The 15,078-nt window shown below is 39.2% G+C and overlaps 1 protein-coding gene and 1 pseudogene across 1 annotated transcript; both read left to right on the top strand.

Annotated features, from left to right (window-relative positions):
• Positions 1-576: 576 nt before the first annotated feature.
• Positions 577-1,298, top strand: LOC100941994 (annotated as a pseudogene).
• A 12,328-nt stretch (positions 1,299-13,626) lies between these two features.
• LOC100950124 (cytochrome c oxidase subunit 5A, mitochondrial-like) lies at positions 13,627-14,268 on the top strand. Its single transcript, XM_012807856.2, has one exon. It carries the CDS (start codon positions 13,631-13,633, stop codon positions 14,081-14,083), a length of 453 nt encoding a protein of 150 aa, XP_012663310.1. The 5' UTR covers positions 13,627-13,630; the 3' UTR covers positions 14,084-14,268.
• Positions 14,269-15,078: the final 810 nt, after the last annotated feature.

The raw sequence follows: 15,078 nt of genomic DNA, 5'->3' as shown, positions 1-15,078 counted from the left end.
ATCTATTAAGCCTCCAGTCTGTGTCAGGCACTGTGTAGGCACCAGGGGATACAGGAGTCCCACCTTGGAGAATGTGCACCCTGGTGAGGCATTTGCAGTGTGCCCTTGGCTAGTCCTCTCTCTGACTTTTTATATCTTATGTGTGTGCTGTTATTTTTAGAGAAACAAACACAGTCTGAATTCAGATTTTGTGAATGAATAGATGGGTGCAATGGATGATTCTCCTTTTTTAGTCTAAGTCTTCAAAATTCAGTTCATATTATACACTTACAGAAGATCTCAAACCAGATAGATTTCAGAACACACAGTTTAAAGAGTAAATCACATACCCAAGTTACTCTAAAAATATTCAGTTTCCAAGGCTAAAAAGAGTATCCATTTTTAAATTCAAATCTAAATTGGGCCAGGTGCAATGACTCATGCCTATACTCCCAGAATTTTGGGATGCCGAGGTGGGAGGATTGCTTGAAGCCTGCAGTTCGAGTCCAGACTGAGAAACATAGCAAGATCCCCATTTCTACAAAACATAAAAAATTATCTGGGCCTGGTGATCTACCTCCCCACCACCCTCTCGGCTCCCACACAGCAGTGGCGGTTCCTCTCCACCTTCCCCCAGCCATGGCTCCAGGGGACCCCACAATGCTGGTCCATACTGACTGTCCCCCGCCAACTGGGGCCTTGGCTGCCTCCGTGGCTTCACTCATCCCACCACCACCCATCAACACCCAGCAGCCGGCCCTGGCCACCAGCTTGCCCCACAGCAGCTCCAAGTTCTGTGGCCACCAGAAGAGCAAGGGGAACTGGTACGACGTAGAGGTGGTGCTGCAGCATGTGGACACAGGGAACTCCTGCCTTTGTGGGTCCCTGAAGATTAAAGGCCTTACAGGGGAGTACCCAACACTTACAACCTTCTTTGAAGGACAAATAATCAGCAAAAACACCCTTTCTTCACTCAAAAGTGGGATGCAGATGAAGTTGATCGGAATCACCAGAGAAAGTTGCTGGCTTTTGATCAGTATGCAAAATCGTTTAACTCACGTGACTTCTGAGTTTGAAGACTATGAAGAGCTGAAGAACAGGGACTATGTCTTCATGAGGTGGAAGGAGCAGTTCCTGGTTCCAGATCGCACAATCAAAGACATCAGTGGCACTTCCTTTGCTGGGTTCTACCACATCTGCTTTCAGAAGTCAGCAGCCTCCATGGAGGGCAACACTGTCATAGGAGTTCAGGATGGTATCAATCTCTCAATCTAACCCATGTCCCTGAACGCAGCACACCTATCTATGAATTCCAGTGACAGCGGTTCAGAACAGCAACCAAATAAAACTGAACTTGGCAAAATTGAAAAAAAAAAAAAAAGCTCCCCGCCCCAGGCATCAGCCACCTGGGTCAGAAGCCGCTGTGAGAGGCGGCGCGGCAATGTGAACATCGGTCCCAGTGAACACCATCCCAATGACGATGCTGCACCGCAGGCCGCAAAGAAAGTGGAGGTCAAGGACATCAAAGCAGTGGGTTTGTTTGTTGTTTGTTTGTTTGTTTTCAATTAGTAGAATCTTTTTTATTCAGAAAAGAAAACCCCCCCAAACAAAAACGTTTTCCAACCACACACAGGAGGGGTATGAGTGGGGGGAAGTATCTGTCCATCCAGTCCTGGTCCCCAGCCCACGTGGTTTGGGCAGTGATAGGGGTATGGGGCAATGGCCCCCCAAATAGAAATGGTGTGTATGTGTGAACAGGAAGGAGAGGGGTGCAAAAGCCGTGGGGAATGGTGGGGGAAAGGGACAGAGGAGGTCAGTACTGGGATCTCCCCAGGTGGGAGGCCATTTCATAACATTTCTTGTTGATCAAACCACCATAGGCACCTTCTTTGCCCATCAGCAGGCCTAGTGTCTTGGCGGTCATGGTGACAGTGACATTGAAAGTGGGGGCTCCTCTAGTGCTCTTTGTATGAAGATTCATGGTAAATTCCCCATCCTGCAGCAGCGAGTTCCAGATCACAGAACATTTCTGGCCCCCAATTATCAGCCCATTCACAAAAAATCTTGACCCATCTTTGCCAACCAGAACACCAACCTCAGTGGCCGTGATGTTGAGGAAGGTTTTCCCAGGGACAGTGGCCCAGACAGAGGGTGAGTCTTTACTAGTCAAAAGGCTAAGACAGGAGGCTCCCTTGAGCCCAGGAGTTTGAGGTTGCTGTGAGCTATGATAATGCCATTGTACTGTAGCCTGGACAACACAGAGAGACCCTCTTTTTTAAAATAATTAACTAATTAATTTAAACTAAGTAAAAGTACAAATTCAGTTCCTCAGTTCCACCAGCTTCATCTCAAGTGCTCAGCAGCCACGCACAGCTAGTGGCCACCCACTTGGACAGTGCAGTTCTCGACTTCACCTCTAGTTAAAGGGAAACACAGAAATACAGTCAGCTGACATGACGAGGGTGTCATCAGGCAAGTTCAGAGTGCAGCACATTCTATAGGACAGACGAAGTCTTCACAAAATGGCAATGTCTTAAAAAATTAAGAGGCAAAATAAGTAAAAGAAACTAGAGAGACATCACAGCCAAATGCAGCACATGAGACATGATGGTTCCCCAAGTCAGGGGAAGACAACACTGACATATATGACATTTGTAGGACAGTTAGGGAAATTTAAACTGTATATTAGATGAAATTACGGAATTGTTAATTTTCTCAATTGTGATTATGATATTAATGTTATATGGAGAATTGTCATTATTTTTAAGAAATGTATGAGGAAGTATTTAAGAGTGAAGGGCCATAGTGTCCGGCACTTAATTTATTTTAGGTTGTTACTACTGCTCAGAAATCAGTAAAAGACATTGTTGGCACAGAGAGTGACGATGGGATGGGCGTGGCTGCTTGACATGGAGTGGCCTAAGCAGGTTTCTCTGAGGAGGTGACAGTTCATTCCAGTCCTGATCTACAAGAAGGGAACAGACATGGAAGATCTGGACACAGAACCTTCTGTGTAAACAGAGTAGCAAAATTCCTGAAGAGGAAAATAATTTGCCTGTTTGAGAAAATGAGAACACAGTTCCAGAACTCAGAAGAGAGGAGGGGAGAAGCAGAGGGGGGTGGTCCCGGCTGAAGACCCCGCCAGCTGCTGCAAGACGTAACAAGAGATGGCAAGGAAGTTGGATAGTAAGTGCAATGGGGAATGATTTGGGCAGAGGAGGAATAGGCTGATGTGCGTCTTTTAACATCAGTCAGATGGCTGCATGGAGAATGATCAAGAAGAGAACAGAAGAAACAGGGAGATGAGCTGGGAGGCTCTGCAGTGGTCTGGGAGAGATGTCTGTGGGCTCTGTCAGGATGAAACAATGGACCAGTGATACATCTTGGAGCAAAAGCTAAGGGGTTCGCTTCTGGAGTAAGTATGGAAGAGGAGTAAATGAAAGGAATCAAAGATGACTTCTAGGATCTCACCTAAGCAACAGAGAAGAGTGAGGGTGGGGTGAGGGACGGAATCCAGAACTCTCTTTTAGCTATACTAAGTCGGCGTGCCTCTTAGACGTCCCTGAGTGCTAATGTGAAGCCCCTGCCGGCTGCCTGTCTGAACAGGCTGCACGTGGGGAAGTCATTAGCATACAGGTTACATGTAAATCCAAGAGCCCAGAAAAGATCATAACTGACTAGCTATCATCCTATTTGTGAACACATTATAGAGTCTTTCTGATTTATTGTTATGAATAATGAAGTGATAAATATCTTTTATGTAAACAGTTTTATATTTCAGACTATTTCTTTAGGAAAGATGAAAAAGGAGTTCCTCAGGGGAAAATGTGTATGGATTTTTTAAAATGGCAATTTGAAATAATTTCAGACTTATAGAAAGTTACAAAAATAGTACAGAGCATTTCTATAAACTCTTCATCCAGTTTCTCCTAATGTTAAGGTCTTGCCTAACCATAGGACAATTAACAAAATGTAGGCTCTGGTACAGCACCATTCACCTGGTGCTAACTACAGACTCTATTCAAATTTTACCAGTTTTCCCACTTAGATCCCGAGTCTGGTCCAAGAGTCAATCTAGGGTCACATGGTGTATTTAGTTGTCATTTTTTTCTATTTCCTCCAACCTGTGACAGTCCTTCAGTCCTTCCTGTCCTTTTGAGGACCTTGAGTACTGGTCAGAAATTTTTAGAATGTCCCCAAATGTGGGTTTGTCTGATGGTTGCACAGATTGGACTCAGGTTATGCATTTTTCTTAAGAAAACCTCAGAAGTTGCTGTTGTGCCCTTCTCGCGTGTCACGTGAGGGGCTTCCTAGGTCGATACATGTTATTTTTGGTGACGTTAAGGCAGAGCATTTAAGTTAAAGTGATGTCTATTGTCTGACCAGCTTCTACATTGTGAACGAAGTTACTACATATCTCTTTGTCATTAATAAGTGTTTGAAGGAGTTATGATTCTTTCAGACTATGCAAATACTCTGTTTCTTCTCAAATTTTTAGCCATTTATTTTTACTGTGGTATCGGAAACTTTACCCACTAAACAACACCCCTTTCTCCCCTTTCCAAGTCCCCAATAAACACTTTCCTCTTTCTGTTTCTTTGAGTCTGACTACTGCAGATATAGTGTTTCCCTGAAAATAAAACACTGTCTTATATTTATTTTTTCTCAAGAAGACGCACTAGGGCTTATCTTCAGGGGATGTCTTTCTCTCTGGGCTGAAATGCAGGGCGTGGCTATGCAGATATGGGCATGCATAGCCACACCCATCACTAGGTCATATTATCAGGGTAGGGCTTATATTTAACAAATGCATAGAAATCCTGCTAGGGCTTATTTTGTGGGTAGGTCTTATTTTCGGGGAAACACGGTACCTCAGATAAGTGGAATAATATAGTATTTGCCTTTTTGTGACTGGCTTATTTCACTTAGCATAATGTCCTCAAAGTTCATCCATGTTGTAGCATGTTACAGGATTTCCTTCCTCTGTTAGGCTGAATGATATTCCATTGTGTGCATATATCACATTTATCCATTGCTGATGTTTAGGCTGTTTTTGCCCCTTGACTACTGTGATTAGTACTGCTATGAACACAAAGTGTACAAGTATCTCTTTGAGACCCTGTTTCAATTCTTTTGTACATATACCCAGAAGAGGGGTTGCTGGATCATATGGTCGTTCTATTTTTAATTTTTTAATAAAACACTGTACTCTTTTCCACAGCAGTTGCATTATTTAACAATCCCAGGGTGCACAATTTCTCCACTTCATTGGCAACACATGCTATTTTCTATTTTGTTTTATTTCAATAGTAGCCATTTTAATGAACATGAGGTTTTGATTTGCATTTCTCTGATGACTAGTGATGTTGAGCAGATTTTCATATGCTTGTTGGCCATTTGTATATCATCTTTGGAGAAATGTCTCTGTGAGTCCTTCTTATTTCAGAATATTATAGGGGTACAGGTGTTTTGGTTACATAGTTTGTTTGGCAGGTCAAAGTTCTAAGTGTGCCCCTTTCCACCCAGAATGAGTTCATTATACCCATTAGGTGTGAATTATCCCTACCCCACCTTCCCCCATCCACCTACTTGAATCCCAGTGAGTTGTGCGCACTCACTATGTGCACATTAAGTATTGATGGACTAGTTTCAATTTAGTACTGAATGCATGTGGTGTTTGTTTCTCCATTCTTATCATACTTCACTTAGAAAAATGGTCTCCAGGTCTATCTAAGTTGTTACAAAAGATACTAGAACACCATTTTTTATGGCTGAGTAGTACTCCATGGCATACAAGTATCACATTTTATTCATCCATTATGTATTTTTTGGTTTTTTTGAGACAGAGTCTCATTATGTCACCCTCAGTAGAGTACTGTGGCATCACAGCTCACAGCAACCTCAAATTTTGGGGCTTAAGCCATTCTCCTGCCTCAGCCTCCCAAGTAGCTGGGACTTTAGGCCACAATGCCCAGCTATTTTTTTGTTATTGTTGTAATTGTCATTGTTGTTTAGCAGGCCTGGGCTGGGTTTGAACCCACCAGCCCCAGTGTATGTGGCTGGTGCCCTAACCAATGAGCTACAGGTGCTGAGCCATTCATCCACTTATGTATTGATAGGCATTTGAGTTGTTCCTATATCCTTGCAATTGTGCTGCTATGAATACTTGAGTGGAAGCATGTTTATGGTAAAATGTGCTTTTTCCCTTTGGGTAAATATCTAGTAGTGGAATTGCTGGATCAAATGGCAGGTCTACTTTTAGCTCTTTGCAGTATCTCCACACTACTTTCCACAGAGGTGGTATTAGTTTGCAGTCCCTATGTGAATCCTTTTGATCACTTTTAAGTTGGATTATTTGATCTTGTTATTGTTAAGTTCTTTACATATTCTGGGTATTAACACTTTACGGGACTTATGATTTGAAAATATTTTTTTCCATTCCTCAATATCTTTTTGCTTTATTTATTATGTTCTTTGATACACAAAAGTTTCTAAGTTTAATATAGTCCCATATGTTTATTTTTGCTCTTGTTTGCCTGTGCTTTTGGTATTGTATCCAAGAACTCATTGCCAAGTCCAATGTCATGAAGTTTTCATCCTATAATTTCTTCTAAGAGTTTTATAGTTTCAGGTCTTGTATTTTGGCCTTTAACTCATTTTGAGTTAATTTTTTGTAGACTCTGTATTATAAGGGTCCAACTTCATTATTTTGCATGTATTTATCCAGTTTTCTCAGTGGCATTTGTTGAGGAAACCATCCTTTCCCCCATTGGACAGTCTTGAAACACTTGTCAAAGATCATTTGACCACATATACAAGAGATTATGGGCTTCCTATTCTCTTCCACTGTCCTAAATGTCTGTCTGCATACCAATACCATCCTGTTCTGATTACTGTAGCTTTGTAATATGTTTGGAAACTAGGAAGTGTGAGTCTTATGATCTTTTTTCTTCTTTTGCAAAATTGTTTTGGAAGGTTGGAGTCCCTTGAGATTCTATAGATGAATTTTTCTATTTTTGCAAAAAGTGTCATTAGGGTTTTGACAGGGATTGCACTGAATCTGAACATTGTTTTGGGTAGTATAGACATTTACTAGACATTTACTAGTAAGTCTTTCAATCCACATGTACAAGATGTCATCTTGTGTCTTCTTTAATTTCTCTTGGCAAAATTTCATTGTTTCCAGTGTATAAATCTTTCACCTTCTTGGTTAGGTTTATTCCTAAGTATTTTATTCTTTTGATACTATTGTGAATGGAACATTTTTCTTAATTTACTTTTCTTTCTTTCTTCTTCTTCTTCTTCTTCTTCTTTTTTTTTTTTTTAAGAGAGACAGAGTCTCATTCTGTCATCCAGCCTGGAGAGTGCATACAATGAGTGTTCACAGTTCATTGCAACCTTGAACTCCTGGGTTCAAGCAATTCTTTCACCTCAGCCTCCCAAGCAGCTGAGAGAGACTACAGGTATGTGCTACCATGCCCCACTAATTCTCTGCTTTTTGTAGAGATGAGGCCTTACTGTGTTGTCCAGCCTGGTCTTGAGCTTGTGGGCACAAGCAATCCTCCTACCTCAACCCCTCAAAGTGCTCAGATTACAACCATGAGCCACTGTGCCCAGCCTTAATTTCCTTTTTAGAATGTTTTTTGCTAATGTATAGAAACAAGTGATTTCAAATTTTTGAATACTATAGTAATTTCTAGCATCTGTTGATAGAACTTGCTTATAGTAATTATTATTGTGATTTTCTATTTCTTTCATCCTATTACATTTATTGATTAGAATTCTTCTCTAAAGAAGAGCTATCCCTTTGTGCCTATTAATTTATTTATTCTATTCTTTACAGTTATGTATCACTTAATGATAGTGATGTATATTTTTTTTTGTTGTGGTAAGACATTTATATTATATTCTTAGTAGTTTTGAAATGTACCATTACATTATGCACATCAGGTGAGGTCCTACCAAATACCCTTGACAGTGATATATTTTGAGAAACACGTCACTAGGCAATTTTGACATTGTCTGAACATTGTAGAGTATACTTACACCTGGGCTATATGGTACAACCTATTGCTCCTAGGTTACAAACTATACAGTATGTACAGCATGCTACTGTACTGAATATTGTGGGCAATTATAACATGATGCTAAATATGTATATCTCTTTACATATCTAAACATAGAAAAGGTAATGTGTTGCACAACATTACAACATCACTACAGCTATGATGTCACTCGGTGGTAGGAGTTTTTTAGTGGTCTCAATCTTATGAGACCACCATTATATATGCAGTCCACTGTTGACCAAAATGCTATTACAGGCAGTCTCCGAGTTACACACATCTGACTGAAATATGACACACCTATGGAGACTATTACAGGTAATAAGTAGCTGTACCTATTTTAACTTACATATAAATTCTACTTAAGAACAAACCTACAGAACCTGTCTCATTCGTAACCCAGGGTCTGCCTATGTGCTGGGTTTGATGACATTCAGGATATCAGGGGTAATATGACAACAGCTCTGCATATATAGACTCGTGGATTTTCTTTTCTTCACGCTTTGTTTTGTTTTTCACTTTGTGGGTTTGAAGCCAATAATGGAGTTATTTATTTTGCTGCTTGCTCTAGTCTAGCTCTGGGCATTGGTATCTCCTCCAGTGTTGTCCCCTGTGTTTTTTTGATGTACTCTCATTCTTTCTTGAATGCTTGATTTCTGGCAACTCAAGGTATTTCTGGTTTACCTTGCATTTTTTCTTACCTCCAGCTCTGGAATCATCATCCACTTCTCCAAGTAGACCCATTTCTTTTATTGGGAATGGCATTTAGAAGCAAAGGTCTGGGTACTAAATATCCTCATTGCTACTACTGTCCCTACCCTTGGTCCTTTCCGTAGACATAGGTAGAATATCTGAGGTCTGACAATTAAGTTCGTGAACTTGCCACTGAGCGTTTACATTGGCAGCACTGTAGGAACAACTTGGTAAGGTTTCATAACCTTGATATGTTATTGTCTCACAGCTGTGTTCAGGTCGATGTGTGGTGGTGTCTTTCTGAGTGGTGTTCATTATTATTGTTGTGTGTTTTTGAGTGCTATCACAAGAATGTCAGAGCTTGAATTAGAGCAATGAACACACATTAAATTTCTCATTAACTTAACAAGAGTGGAAGCAAAATCAGGAACATGTTAGTCCAAGTTTATGGGGATAATGACATGAAGAAAATGGCAGTGTACAAATGGATTAAATGTTTTGCTCAGGGGAGAGAAAGCATCACTGATGAAGAAAATCAGGCAGCCAGTAACTAGCAGAACTGATAAAAAAAAATTGAACAATTCATCGAATTCTGTGTCAAAATCTTCGTCTGATTGTGAGAAGCATAGCAGACCAAGAACACATTGACAGAGAAACAGTTAGAAAATCTGAAAATATTGGCATGAGGAGGGGGGGGCTCTTACATCACGACAATGTACTAGCTCACACAGCACTGACCATGAGGAAGTTTTTAGCCAGTAAACAAATAGCTGTATTAGAACATCCTCCCTCCTCACCTGATCTGGCCCCTGTTGACTTTTTTATTTAGCCAAAGATAAAGAAAATGTTGAAAGGAAGACATTTTGATGACTTTCAGGATATCAAGGGCAATATGAAGACAGCTCTGATGGCCATTCCAGGAAAAAAAAAAAAAGAGTTCCCAAATTGCTTTGAAGTGTGCACTAGGTGCTGGCATTGGTTCACAGCCTGACAAGGGGAACACTCTGTAGGTGACTGTAGATATTCAACAATGAGGTATATAGCACTTTCTCTAGGATGAGTCCATGAACTTATTTTTCAGACCTTGTATGTGTGTGTATATATGTATGTGTGTGTGTACATATGTGTGTATATATATGTGTACACACACACACATATATATACCTTCTAATCCACACGTGCAAACACCTTGATGTTTGTTTCTGCACTTTTTTCTGTGCATGTATTTCAAAACATGAGTTCATATTGATATTTGCTGTTATAATCCAAACCCATAGAGTTAATTCTAGCCTTTCTTTTTTCCTTATTTGCAATTTATTTATCTGACAGGGAGGAAACCAGCAACTTCATCTATGATGTATTTATTCCTTTATTCAATCCAAATAAACACAAAATATAGTTTCAGAATTACTAACTCTTATCCCTGTCAGAAGCACATTTACTAACTAGAGCACTGGATTTGTATACAGTTTTCTTTGTTTTCAGTCTTGCAATATCCAGTCAAAATCCCATTTTCCTAATCAGGAGACTGAGGCAGGAGGGTCCCTTGAGCCCAGGAGTCCAAGGCTACCTTGAGCAACATAGTAAGACCCCTGTCTCTAAAACACATAATAAATAAATAAATTTAATTTTCCAAAATTGCTAAGGTTAGTTCTTTCCTTCCACACTCTCCTCAATATAGTTCAATGTAGTTAATCATTTATAACACAGTTAGGTTCATTTTTTTGCTTTCTCTACTCTATTTTTAGTCCCTCTCACCAACAGCCTGGTTGATTATGATTTTTTTATTTATTTGGGGGTGCATGTAAAACATTACTATGTTTCTCAAACTCAGGACTATGTACCCGGGATATACAGTTTACTATTTTACTATTTTAAATTGCACATGAACTTTATGCCCACCCTGCGTATATAAGACACATGTCACGCCCTCTCTGTCCCTGCTATTTGATACATCTTCCCACTTCTCATATCCCTCCTCTTCCATAGATCATCAATTTGTTTAGTTTTGGTTTATCTTTCCTACTTTTTGTTGCATCAATGAGCAAGGTATGGTTTGGGGGTTTTTTTTTTGCAGTTTTTGGCTGGGGCTGGGTTTGAACCCACTACCTCCGGTATATGGGGCCAGCACCCTACTCCTTTGAGCCACAGGTGCCGCCCGAGGTATGGGTATTTTTAAAACTCTTTTTACATGTTGACAAATTACCTTCCTGAAAGCCTGCTTCAATTACCAGTCTCTGAAGAGAACGTAACAGTTCCTGTAATACTGCAATCCAAGCATAATGGACAGTTGTTTATCTTTTAAAATCTTCAGTAACTGGATAGGCAAAAATCAACTTCTTTTCCCTGGGTGCATTTCTCTGACTTTCAGAGAAGTTATGCATCTTTCAAATGTTTCTTTTTGTCTCCAATTGTTTTCTATCCTTTGATTGCTCTCTATTCTTGGCCCCTTCATCTTTTGGAGACTTAGGGAGTATCTTACTGATTTTCACAGGCTTACACAATGAGGGTATCTCTACATCCCCTATCACTCTCTCTGCATTCCTTTAGAGTACCCACAAATCTTCCTAAAATGCCTTCCCCAAAGAGATGCTAAGATTATCCTTTTCAATCAGAGCAACCCAAATCTACCAAAAGGGTTTGGTAAACAAATGGTCACTGTGTAATCCAATGATGCCTTGATAACCACAGCAAGAACATTTGTCTGGTTCATATATATAAAGTTTATGAGTTTTGTTTGAAAATGAATGAATGATTTTGAGCTGGATTTCACATATACTGCTAAGTTTCAACTACAAATACTCTAATTCATCCTAAGAAGTCAATTCTTTACATTTCTATTATTTGTTTACTTATTTTTTTGTTTTTGTTTTTGTTTTTTTTTTGAGACAGAATCTTACTTTGTCACCCTGGGTAGTGTCATGGCATCATAGCTCTCACCACAACCTCAAACTCTTGGGCTCTAGTGATTCTCTTACCTCAGCCTCCCAAGTAGCTGGCACAATAGGCACCCATCACAATGCCCAGCTAGTTTTTCTACTCTTAGTAGAGAAAGAGTCTCACTCTTGCTCAGGCTGGTCTTAAACTCCTGAGCTCAAGCAATGCGCCCTGTTCAGCCTCCCAAAGTGCTAGGATTACAGGTGTGAACCACTGCACCCAGCCTTCTTTAAATTTTTAAATATTATGGGTACATAATTGTAAGAAGTTCATTTTGAGAGGAATGTTTGAGCCTTCATTTGGTTTCATATGAACTATTTGGTTATATATTCATTAGCCCTAATGAGAAATAAGACATTTGTTTGATGAGAACAAGTGATTTTGAGCTTGTTTTCACATAAACTGCTTAGTATTAACTAGATTTGCTCTAATGTCTTTCAAGAAATTAGTTTTTAAAAGAATAATCAATTCCGTGCTTGTTTGACATAAATTGCTTAGTTTTGTCTAAACTTCCTCTAGTTCACATTTCACTTAAATTATAAGTGTCATTTCCTGCTTGCTTTCAAATATTCTGTTCAGTTTCATTTCACTCTATCACCTTAAGAAGTTACCTTCATCTTAGGTTGCTCTCTTAAACTAGGATGGTACTTTTGAGATGAATGCATACGTCCAAGCTTGTTTGTACCTACAAAGTTTATCACTTCAGAAGATTTCAAAAAGAATGTGATTCCTATTCTATAAGTTACGATGAGCGTGTGTAGACAATAGCTATGTCATGCCTGCTCCCTGGCCAGCAATAATCCTAAGACACATCTTAATTTCAAAGATGCTAAAATGTCAACATAAAAATGTGTGACATCAAGTTTAAGAAACAGAACTGTTGGTGTTTGCTGATGGGAAATAAAAAGATAAAATGAATTAACAATTTCATCTGAACTGCTGGCTTGGACAGAGGCATACACCTTACTACACTACTTTTTTTTTTTTTCTTTTTTTACTAGTATAACCAGCAATGAAGAAGATCCCTGAAAATAAGGTTTTATGAGAATCTCTGGCCACTTCCTACAGGCAAATTCCTAGAATCTGATAGATTAAAAAATTGTATCTTATTGCTGCAGTGATATTGAATTTTCATAATGTCACAAGTTGTATTTGACTCTTGTGAATTACCTGTGAATGTTGTTGTCCAACTTTTCTCTGGGATTCTCATCACATTTTCATTGCTGAATAGGAGGAGTTTATATGATAAGATACTCAGTCATGCCTAACACATGTTGCAACCATTTTTTGTCAATTTATATTTTGTCTGTCAGTGCTGGAGTGTTTGGATTTTTAACATTTTCATTATAAAACATCTAAAATATAAGGAATATTTTTTAAATAATAGGCATCTATTATTTTGCTTTACAAAACCTTAACATTATTCTATATTTAGTTCAGATTTATTTTAAAGAAATGAAATCTTGTAGATAAACTTGAGCTCTGTGTATATCCCCTCCCCAATCTTAAGCCATTCCCTGCTTCTCCATTTAGTTAACTACCATCACAGGTTTGTGGATTGCATTCCAGATATTTGCTACGAATTTAGGTATCCACAGACTTTCAAAGATATTGTTTTCCATGATTTAAATTTATTTTATTTATTTATTTATTTATTTTATTAAATGATAGCTGTATACATTAATGCAAACATGGGGTACAGTGTAGAGTTTTCATATACATTTTGAAATACTTTCATCAAGATTGTTCACATAAATTTCATGTCATTTGCATAGTCATTGTGTCAAAACATTTACATTCTAGTTCTAGAAAAGTTCACTTGTACCCTTGTTAGACAGAAATATAGGTGATCTTTCCATGATTTAAATTTATATAAATACATACGTAGGTGAGTCTGCCCCCCACGAGCTCTCTGCCCCCTTCTCTCCAGCTTCTTCCTCCTCACTAGCGTCGCGGTCATGCAGGGCACTGCTCTCCGCTGCTGCGCTCTAGCCGCAGCCTCCCGGACTGGCCCTCCAGGCCTCCTGCACCCCGCCCTGGTGCCCGGCCCTATTGCCGCTATCCAGTCAATTCGCTGCTATTCCCATGGGTCACATGAGAAAGATGAAGAGTTTGATGCTCGCTGGGTGACATACTTCAACAAGCCAGATATAGATGCCTGGGAATTGCGGAAAGGAATGAACACACTTGTTGGCTATGATCTGGTTCTGGAACCCAAAATCATTGATGCTGCTTTGCCGGCATGCAGACGATTAAATGATTTGGCTAGTGCAGTTCGCATCCTAGAGGTTGTTAAGGACAAAGCAGGACCTCATAAGGAAATCGACCCCTATGTCATCCAGGAACTTAGACCAACTTTAAATGAATTGGGAATCTCCACTCCAGAGGAACTGGGCCTTGACAAAGTGTGAACCCCATGGCTGGGCTTCCTAAGGATTTATTGATAATACTACTTGATTGTAAACAGTCAGCTGGAAATACTGATGATAACATATTACCTTATTCAGACAAGTTTTCCTTTATTGAGTACCAAACCATAATGGTAACTTGGGCTTTAATAAAAGGGAAATGAGTTTGAACTGAAAAAAATAAAACATACATAAAGTGTATTTGGCATAAACGCTCTGCCCATATAAAGTGTATATGTCTTCCTCTTCTCGTTCAACATTTTTTCAGCATTGCTCGATATTGATTCATGGAGCTGTAGTCCATTCATTTTAACTGCAGTACATTTTACTATATTAACGTGCCACAGATTATTCATCCATCTTTCTTGTGAATGAATGTTGATATTTTTTCTTTGCTATTACAAATAATTCTGTAATGAATATTCACAAAATGTTCCCTTTTATCCCTGATGTGAGAGTGTGTTTCCTGCATGATAAAGTGCAAAAATCTTCAGTGTTACTAAATATAATTAAATTGACTTCTAAAGCTGTTACACCAATTTACACTCCCACTAGCAGTGTGCCAGAATCTCTGTTCTTACATGCCCTCACCCACACTCTGGACTGTCGCACTTTCATTTTTGCTAATCAGATAACTGAATTGACATTCATTGTTGTTTTCATTTGTACTTCCATGATCACTCCTGAGGTTGGGAATCCTTTTGTAAGTTCATTGATCATTCAGGTTTCTTCTTCTATAAATTGCCTGTTCATATTATTTGCCTATTTTTCTATTGGGTTGTCTTTTTAGTATTTGTTGTAGAAGCCCCTTAAATGTTCCATAAATAACTGAGTTTTTGTGTCTTACAAATACCTTCTCTCGGACTTGTCTTTTAACTTTCTTTTCCCCATCTTTGTTGTGAAGAAGCTTTATATGTGAATGCAGTCTGTCTATCAATTTTTTCCTTTGCATTTTATGCCTTTCTTTAAAGAAATGCTCCCTAACAGATCACAAAGAT

The sequence above is a fragment of the Otolemur garnettii genome, unplaced genomic scaffold (genome assembly GCF_000181295.1).
Source record: "Otolemur garnettii isolate 467f Iridium unplaced genomic scaffold, OtoGar3 scaffold00077, whole genome shotgun sequence".
Taxonomy (NCBI): domain Eukaryota; kingdom Metazoa; phylum Chordata; class Mammalia; order Primates; family Galagidae; genus Otolemur; species Otolemur garnettii.
This window is presented reverse-complemented; position numbering and strand designations above follow the sequence as displayed.